We start from the raw sequence: 9,531 nt of genomic DNA, 5'->3' as shown, positions 1-9,531 counted from the left end.
ACCATATGAATAGCACTGATTCCATATTGAAATGAACAAAAATGAACGTTCTGATATGAACAGTTGACTTGTGGTTTAAGGAAAAAAATGCAGAACTGTGTGTATATTGCAATGCTTTGTGTGAAAAAAAGGGGGGTGTTTTTATTATGGAAGGAAAGAACATGATGATGATGGCTATTGCTAGGGAGCTGGGCCTGGGGGAGGAAGGCTTGCTTCACTTTGTACCCTTTTTTTTCTGTTTGGTCTTTACTTAAAATCGCATCCATGTATAAGGATGCGATGAGTCTCATGGATGAGACTTAGAGATGGAGGTACAGACCAGCAAGTGGGGGAGTCCCCACCTTTTCAAACCCAGGAGATACATCTTGCCAGGGAGGTGAGGAAAGGGACGCTCGTGACACATGTTCAGCCTTTGCAACTATTTTTTTTTATTGACTATTTGGCAGTGACAGAAGTGGCCTGATCCAGGGGATGGCTTTCCCTCCCTGGCCCCCAGTGCCTGGAACTCAGGCAGGGTGAGCCCGGCCACGGGGCCTGGTACTCTGGCTGGTACACGTGTCCATGCTTCTTTCATGTATGTGGGCATCCTTGTCACAAAGGCCATGTGGAACCACAGTTTCTCATCTGTCCTTCTCCTTCCTGCTCTGCCGTAGCACCACAGGCCCTTGAGAAAGCCTGCCCATGGCAGGTGGGTGGGGGTGTCCCAGCGGGGCCCACCCACCCACCAGCAGGGCGGCACCTCTAACTCAGGCCGCAGCGTGGAGCCCCCGTTGGTGCTGGTGCTCAGACCTGGCTCGCCTTGGCAACTTGGTCTTGAAGAGAGACTTGCCCGAGGCCTCGATGTAAGTGATGCTCATCTCTTTGGGGCTGATCTCCATGTAGGCAAAGCCACCCAGTGAGTTCTCGGCCCCATAGTGGAAGCGCAGGTAGCCATTGGGGACCCTGCGCAGGTGCTTCTTCGAGGGGTCCATGAAGTTCCCGGCCCCGCTCAGCACGAAGCCCAGGCCGTTCTCATCCTGAAGGTACTGTGGACAGAGAACACAGGGTCAGTGGAGCCCCCAGCCCCTCTGTGAAGTTGACCACGGGCTTGGCGTCCACCTGTCTTGAGTCCAGGGTCAGGCCTGTGACGGACCACAGAGTCACCTCGAGCAAGGAACATACCCCACCCCCTCCTGCCCTGGGCCTCAGTTTCCCACCTGTATTGATCTGAGCAATCAGTTGGCAGCTGGGACCTGTGAGAGGGCTTTTAGGGAATGTTGGGCTGTTTTCTGGTTATTGAGCATAGAGTTTGAGGGAGAGGGACATTCAGGGGGCTCCCAAACAGGAGGAGGACCCCAATATGCCATGTGGCACCCTGGCTGGCTGGGGACCCCTTACCAGGCTCCCGCCCCACCCTCAGGTCCCTCACCTGCAGGTTGTGGTCGTGGCCACACAGGTAGGCGGTGACCTTGTGTGTGACCAGCAGCGGCAGCAGTTGCTTGACCAGGCAGTGGGTGGGCCCATGCTCGGCGATGGACCACACGGGGTAGTGGCCGGCCACCAGCACGTAGTCCTCCTTGGCCGCTGCCAGCTGCTTCTTGATCCAGGCCAGCTGCGTGCGGGCCATCGCCAGGTTGCGGGGCCTCTCGGGCTGCTGGCTGGCAAAGTCGTCCGAGTTGCCGCACAGTGTCACCGTGTCCAGCATGAAGATGGCCACGGACACGTTGGACCGTGGGACCTTGAAGCGCAGGCGGTAGTAAGGGCTGGGGAAGTTCCTGTGGATGGGATGGAGGTGGTGGGTGCCCGTCTTGGGCAGAGAAGCCCCAAGCTCAGCTCTGGCCGATGGCTCTCTTTGCCCACCTGAGCGAGGCCAGTGGGGGGCGGGGTGGAGCTGGGGGAGGGACGGAAGGAGGGGCAGGCTCACCAGCGCTTGGAGATCCCAGAGTAGGCAATCTGTGCCGAGACATTCCCCAGATGGTCGTGGTTGCCAGCCAGCACGTGCCAGGGCACATTGCGGAGGGAGGAGGCAGAGAACACGTCCTCAAAGGTCTCCTGCAGCAGACAGAGGAGGGCAGCCCCCACCGCAGCTTCAAGCAGCCACCAAGTCAGGGGCAAGGAACAAGGAAGATGCTGAGCGTGCCTACAAGCGTCAGCTTCCCTCTGCTCTCTCCAGAGTCAAAAGGTGGAGTGGCTTCTCCATCTGTCTCCCCCACCCCCACCTACTCCAGTGGCGGACGCACACCTGGAACCTCTTGTCGTTGGCATCCTGCACACCAGTGAAGTAGAAATTGTCTCCCAGGGACAGGATGAAGTCTGCGCCCAGGATCTGCACGGTCCTGGCAATCTCCTTGGCATTGGCCATTTCCCGGGCTGTGTAGAACGGGGCATTGGGGACCCCTCCCCAGTCACCCACAGCAACAAAGCGCAGGACTGGGGCGGGGGCGGCGCGGGTGTTGGTTTTGGTGCCGGCAGCCCCGGGGAGCACCACGGGGAGTACCAGTGAGGCTTGCAGAACCAGCAGCACCGTCCACGCGTCCATCTGGGAGGGGAGAGACAAGCGTCTGGAGCATGGGTAGCAGACCCTCCCACCCCCGGTCCCCCACTTGCCCTGCTCTGAGAAAGGAGGAGACGGCTCCCGCCTGGTGGCCCAGTTCCCAGGACTCCAGGGCAAGAGCTGGCTGGGAGGGTCACGGGGCAGGCAGGGTGCAGCCAGCAGGGCAGGGAAGGGTGGGTATGTGGGCCCAGCACTCACCCTGGGGGAGGCACGAGTCCGTCGACTAGGGGCTCAGAGAGGCAGGTGAGCTCCAGAGCAGAACTGGAGGTCACCGGGCCTTTATTCTCTGGGGGCGGAAATGGATCATTAGAGAGGATGATGCAGTTTCTCCATCAACTGTTCCAGAAGCCCTCCCCTTGGGTCATGTGAGCCTTGGAGTTAGTTCCCCAGCGCTGGACACGGGATTCGAGGTGGGGGCCCGGCCGGCGAGCGCAGCCAGCGCCTGCCCCACGGCCTCGGCCTCTGCCCACGGGAGCGCGCCTGTGTCGTGGGCCCCGTGCGCGCGGCTCTATCTGCTCGCCCCAGCCAGGCACCTCCCGTGTGCCCGTGTCCTCGGCGGACGTGTTTGTCTGCCCGTGCCTGGGTGTGTCTGAGCTGTTTTCTGCGTGTAGCCAAGCGTGCCTCCCTCGGTCACATGTCTGCTGCGTACCTGGGAGTCCTGTGTCCCCGTGGCTGTGGACCCTGAGCCGGCAAGGCCTGTGTGGCGTGCCTGTGACGCGCGCCTGTGTCCTCAAGGGGAGCTGTGTGTGTGGGATGGGGACTCGTGTGTCCCTGAGTCGAGTTGTGTGTCTGTGTTGTGTCTCTCAGCTGAGTTGTGGGTCTCGTGTGTGAGGTGTGTTTGACAACATCTGAGCGCTGTGTCCCTGGGTCACCCCCTCCCTCCCCCAAACAGCAGGGGCATCCTTTTCCAGGAAGTCCTCCCCACACCTTCCCCTCTGCCCCACCCCCCATTCCTGCAGGAGGAACCCGGGCAGGAGGCAGCTGGTGACAAGCCGTGTGACCACAGACTTTTGACCCTCGCACCCTCAGCCCCCTGGGGCAGCGGGGCCCCTGCACTTGCGGCGGCTCTGACCCGCCGCTCCCCTCCCAGCCTCCCTCCTCCCGGCCCTGATCCTCGCCTGCACACTCACGATGGCTCCCTACAGCCCCTTGCGAGAGTGGATGGGGGGCCCTCATTCACGGCTTGAGGACACAGGCTTTCTGTTTGCCCCTCGCGTCCCAGCAGCCCTGACAAACAGGAAGTGGGTCACAAGGGCAGGCGGAGACCCCTCCTCCGGGTGGAGGCCTCCGGTGTTTACACCCCCGCCGCCGGGCCGTCTCACCTGCCGTCGGCGGGGCCAGAGGTCAAGGCCAGGCGCGGCCGAGCGAGCCGAGCTGCAGGAGTGCGGGGCGCTCGCCGTCGGGGCTGCCCCGGCTTTAGAGAGGCGGCGCCCGCCGGCGGGGCCGGGGGCGGCCCAGGGGCTGCCCGGCGGCGGAGGCAGCAAGCGCGGGGGGCCTGGGCCTCCTGAGCCGGCCGGCGAGCCCCTGGGATCCTGCTGGGCCACCGCGCGCCACCACGCCTCCGGGGCGCAGGCAGTGCTTCTGTAACAGGGGGTAACGCACCCCGGAGGGTGGCCCAGACCCGCCGATTGGGCTGCAGCTCAGCCGGGGAGGGTGGCTCCGGGACCCGATTTCCTCCCCCTGCGCCCACGCAGGCAGAGTCTCCACCTCTTTGCACTCTTGGGGCGCCCACGGCCCCCTGCTCATAGCAGTGGGTGGGGCCTCAGCCCTGGGCTGCGCCACCCTCTAGTGAGGAAGTCTGTCATCTTCAGCCTCAGTTTCCTGCTCTTTAAACTAGGCGTGAGGGCAGAAGAGTCCAATCTTCCTTAGAACTGCAAATAATATAAGTTGAAACACCCCTTCGGGAACTGGGGCGCAACCCTTCCAGCCTCCTTTGGGAAGAGACGCAAAGACGCAATAAAGTATGGGAAGACAAAAGATGAGAACTTTCCGGTGGAGACACCCGGCAGACACCGCCTTAACCAAACGATCCAGGCCAACAGCATAGTGATGTCTTACTGGTATCACGTGGCCCTGACGTAATGTCATGGTAAGGGCCCCTTATCTCCCGGGTTTCTTCCCAGCCACCCCTATCCACGGGCTAATGATAAGAAAAATACCAGATACACCCAAATCGAAGAATATTCTACACAATACCTGCCTAGAACTCTGCAAAAATGCCCCAGTCATGAAAAAGCCACGTTTGAGGTGCTGTCACAAACTGGAGGAGACCCAGGGGACAGGAGGACAAACTGAATGTGGGATCTTGAGCCAGAAAAGGGGCACCTGTGGAAAAAACTGGTGACATCCAAATAAAGCCTGGAGTTTTGTGGATCATAACACAACTGGTTACAGGTTTATCATGGTTCTAGATGATGCTCACCATGGAGGCAACAGTGAGGCGTATGTTGGAACTCTTTGCACTGGTTTTTTCGTTTCGTTTTTTTATTTTTGTTTTTTTTTTTTTGCAATTTTCCTGTGACTCTAAAATTACTCCAAAACAAAAAAGTTTACTTTGAAAATAGGCATGATCCAAGAAACATAAACATGGATTCAACATGTATTGAGCACCTGCCATATGCCCAGTACTGGCAGACACAGCAGGGAACAAGATAGGTAGGAAAAACCTGCTCTACTGGGGCCCCACGTGCTGGTGAAATTTATATTCTAGCTGTTAATTACTTTCCATTCTTTGGGGGTGGGGTGGGGCAATCTCTTTCCATTTTATACTGTATGTATTGTTTGGATTTTTGCTTGAAAAGAACGGCTAGTTTTTTTTCCAGCGGAATAAATGCAAACTTCCTCTTCACATATCTGTGGTCTGAATGTAAACACAGGAAACAAAGACCTCACTCCAGATCCAGGGCAGCGATTGTTTCCTGGGGAGACAGGGAGGGGAGTGGAATTGGGGTTCAGGGACAAGGGGGTGGTCAGGAGAGAGGCTTCACCTTTATCCCTCCTGTTTCCTTTCACAAACACGGAAAAGAAAAATTATCTGAAGCAATTGGGATCAAATGTTAACATTTGCTTTTTCATGTGGCAGGTCTGGGGGTGTTTGAGGGATTATCTTCTATGCTTTCCGTATTTTTTTGAGATCACACAAAATTATATAATTTATTATCATATTGTATTATGTGGGGATCTTTATAGAAACATTGGAAAATACTGAAAAGCACAAGGAAAGTGATTATACTCGTCTGCCTAGAAACTCACTACTGGGTAATTTTTTTCTATTAATTTTTCTATGCCTACGTTTGTCTTCTGAAAAATGGGATGCTATTGATACCATTTTTTTTTTTTTTTTTTGGCCTTGGCATGTGGAATGCGGGGATCTTAGTTCCTCAACCAGGGATGGAACCCGTGCCCCCTTCAGTGGAAGCGCGGAGTCTTAACCACTGGACCACCAGGGAAGTCCCTATGGATACTGTTTATTAACACTGTCAAATGTTGACGTTTTCTATATCTTTTAAATTAAAAAGTACAAGAGCACATGCACATGAAAAGAAAGCAGACTTTGTGCAGAGTGTGTAATGAAACTTGTGACTCCTTGGCTCTATCTCTCTGGTCACCTCTGGGGTTCTGAGTCAACTCTTTTCCCTCCATTCACCCAGGAGAGCCCAGTTCTGCTGATTTTCTGTGGAGGTGGATCAGGATTTGGCTCTGAGCCTCCCTCCCCCTCCACTCCAGCCTTGCTTCCCAGCACCAACGTCAATCCCATGGCTGAGTTCCTCCCTGCCCTCCCCTCCCCTCTCTGCCCCAGCTCTCACCACTCCTCTGGCTTTCTCACCTTTCCTGGAATAGGAGCCCCCCCCCCCCCGCCCCTCCCCGCTCTTACCTCAGGACCTTGGCACTTGCTGTTCCACTTTCCTAGAAGGCTCTTCCTTCTCCAGCTACTCCCGTGGCTCCCTCTCACCGTCTTTAAAGTCCTTTAACTTATCTCAAAAGCACCCCTTCCACCCTCCCACCCCCATCCTGACTTCCTCGAATCCTGCTGTGGTTTTCTCCGTAGCCCTTATCAGTGCCTGATGAACCAAACTCTACTTATCTTGTTTCCAGTCTGGCTCCCCAGTCGAATGAGGTCTGAGGCGACAAGAACTATCTGGGTCAGTTGTGTTTACTGCTGTTTCTCTGGCATCTAGAATCTGGGGCCCACATAGGCAGTTGCTCAGGAATTATCTGGGGAAGGGTGGAATGAAGGGGCTCCCTTGCTCTACATGCTCTTCCCTCCATTCTGAATGTGCATCCTCCCCCCACCCTTCCCGGCTTCATCCCTTGAGTGTATTCCACCAACTCCTTTACAGCGTGTTTCAGATCTAAATGTGGTTGGTTTTTTTTTTTTTTTTTTGGCTGTCTGCAGAGCAGGCAGGATCTTAATTCCCAGACCAGGCAGAATCTTAATTCCCAGACCAGGCCCCCTGCAGTGGAAGCACAGAGTCTTCACCCCTGGACTGCCAGGCAGGGAAGTCCCAAACGTTGTTTTTGATAATCTGTCCAGGACTCGTGGAGGTATGTCAATGTCTGCATCTCCATGTCGGGGCCACAGTGCACAAGTCACGCTAAAGACAGTGGATTCCAACCTCAGGGCCTTTGCACTTGCTGTGCCCTCCACTGGCTTACTCTCCCCCACCTTCTTGTCCTTGAATACTTGGCTTCAATGCCACTTCCTCAGACTACCCTGACATCCTGACTCAATTAGCACACCCCCCCATCACCTACTCCCCAGTCTCTATGGTTGTCAAGTACCTATCCCCCCCGCCCAAGGAATTCCCATGAAAGCAGGTCTGGGTGGACAACAAGTGTACACTCAATGGGGGCAGAAGGGGGGCATGGGGTTAGCATCACTTCTGACAAGCAGAAGGGAAAGGAGGTACGCACCAGATTGGTACATGTTGTGCGGAGAGCCCGAGGTGGGAGGTATCAGGAGGTGGGATCAGGAGCTAAAGGGGCCACAGGAACAATGGCCTGGAGCTACAGAGTGTGGACTTGATCTGGAGGGTGACAGATTTGGAGGATAGGGTCCAAGCTGTGTTTTTACAAGATCAGTCTGGAAAAAACCAAGTCACAGACAGATCTAGATCTATATCTTTTATTTATTTATTCTTTTGTCTTTCTATATCTTTTTTTTTTTTTTTTGGCTGCATGACATGCCAGGATCTTAGTTTCCAGACCAGGGATCAAACCCATGCCACCTGCAGTGGAAGCGTGGACTTTTAACTGCTGGACTACCAGGGAAGTCTCATTTTTATATCTATTTATATCTATCTATCTGTATATCCATTTAACTACATCTATCCATCTATCTATCTGTATTTCTATCTATCATCTATCTACCTATTATCTGTCTCTATCATCTATCTATCTATCATCTATCATCTATCTATCTATCTAATATCATCATCTGTCACACTATATCTTGATACAAAACTACAAGCGTTTGGTTATTACTCACTGAGAAGAAATAATTCTGGTGCCCACAGGAACCAAATTAAGAGTGGTATCTTCTGGGGATGGTTGCCCTGGGAAATTATTAATTTCTACTTAATTGAATTCCTCTTTAAAAATTATAAGCTAGTATGTAGAGAACAAACATATGGACACCAAGCAGGGAAAGGGCGGGAGGGGGAGGTTGGGGTGGGATGAATTGGGAGATTGGGATTGCCATATATACATTACTAATAAGAAAAAAGATATCAAATTGTACACTTTAAATATATGCAGTTTATTGTATGTCAATTATATCTCAATAAAAGATCTTAAAAAAAAAAAGCCAAACGGAAAAAAAAATTTATAAGCTAGAAAAGATTTTGTAATCAGGAAAACAGTATTTACCTAAATAACCATCCTGATGAAAGAACGGATGATTGTTGATGGTGGGTGAGCCTACAGTGAGGGGGACGCCGCCTCCAGGTGGTTGGTATGGTCGGGTCAGCCCTCCAGGATGGCTCTTTAAAGGTGGTTGAACCAGGGGGCTCTGCAGCTGTCTGCCTGAGTTCAAATTCCAGCTCCTCCGTTGTTATTTAGCTGTGTGACTACGGGCTAGGGGCTTTACCTCCCTGTGCCTTATTTCTTCATCTTTAACACTGGTGATGTTACAGTTGTTCAATACAAACCGTCGTGTGCACAAAAAGTCCTGCCACAGATGGAACACGCAGAAGAGGACCTTGTCCACAGCCAGCACTCGCTATAAGCTAGCTACTACTGTTTATTTTTATCAACACTATTATGTATATTATTATTATAGACGAGGGCAGTGGCAATTTGAACATATTTAAGAGGGAGAAATGAGAAGTTGGGGGACAAACTCATCCCAGTTTGCCTGGGACTTTCCTGATTTTAGCATAGAAAGTCCCACATCCCAGGAATCCTCTCAGTCTTGGGTAATCCGGAAGGACAGTTGGTCACCCTAAGATAAATCTTGGGACCCAGTGCTGAGAGGGAGGAATCTCTGGCAACCCCCAGCTTTTGGGTCTGGAGAATGAGAACCCAGACCTAAGGAAGAGACTCAGGGAGAGGAACCATGTTTGGGGAAGTGGACAAACCTGAGTGTGGGTACATTGAGTTTGAGGGGCCTTTTGCTTGTCTGGATGGGATAAGACAGGTTTTCCTGTGGGGAGTGCAGGACAGAGGTCCCAGCATCTTATTCTGAAATATTTCAAACACATAGCAAAGTTGAAAGAATTGTCCAGCCAACACCCACACACTTGCTCCTAGATACTGCAGTTAACATCTGAATATATTTGCATTAATATCTATCCATCCATTCACTCATCCATCTTACTTTTTACCTATTTTAATATGCTGCAGACATCTGCACACTTTCCTGCCAAGGCTTCAGTGCTTATACCATTAACTAGAGTTTGATATTTGTTTACAGTTCTTTTCTTTGATGTGAAATTTACATACAATGATATGTACAAGTCTTAAGTGTACACTGGGCGAATTCTGATAAATCTCAGCTA

At 52.8% G+C, this 9,531-nt stretch overlaps 1 protein-coding gene across 5 annotated transcripts; it reads right to left on the bottom strand.

The window, feature by feature from the left end:
- Window positions 1-411: 411 nt before the first annotated feature.
- Window positions 412-4,190, bottom strand: ACP5 (acid phosphatase 5, tartrate resistant). 5 transcript variants are annotated; one of them, XM_057710366.1, is made up of 7 exons: window positions 3,856-4,189; window positions 3,664-3,760; window positions 2,732-2,819; window positions 2,222-2,518; window positions 1,904-2,031; window positions 1,409-1,754; window positions 412-1,025 (listed from the first exon to the last, which is right to left on the bottom strand). In XM_057710366.1, exons 4-7 carry the CDS (start codon window positions 2,516-2,518, stop codon window positions 747-749), a joined length of 1,050 nt encoding a protein of 349 aa, XP_057566349.1. In that variant the 5' UTR covers window positions 2,732-2,819; window positions 3,664-3,760; window positions 3,856-4,189; the 3' UTR covers window positions 412-746. The 5 variants fall into 5 exon arrangements, with proteins under 5 accessions (XP_057566349.1, XP_057566347.1, XP_057566351.1 ...); XM_057710364.1 differs by lacking the exon at window positions 3,664-3,760; XM_057710368.1 differs by lacking the exon at window positions 3,664-3,760 and having other exon boundaries at window positions 2,222-2,349.
- Window positions 4,191-9,531: the final 5,341 nt, after the last annotated feature.

The sequence above is a fragment of the Hippopotamus amphibius genome, chromosome 15 (genome assembly GCF_030028045.1).
Source record: "Hippopotamus amphibius kiboko isolate mHipAmp2 chromosome 15, mHipAmp2.hap2, whole genome shotgun sequence".
NCBI classification, from domain to species: Eukaryota; Metazoa; Chordata; class Mammalia; order Artiodactyla; family Hippopotamidae; genus Hippopotamus; species Hippopotamus amphibius.
The sequence above is the reverse complement of the archived record's forward strand: the minus strand, read 5'-3'. Positions and strand labels throughout refer to the sequence as shown.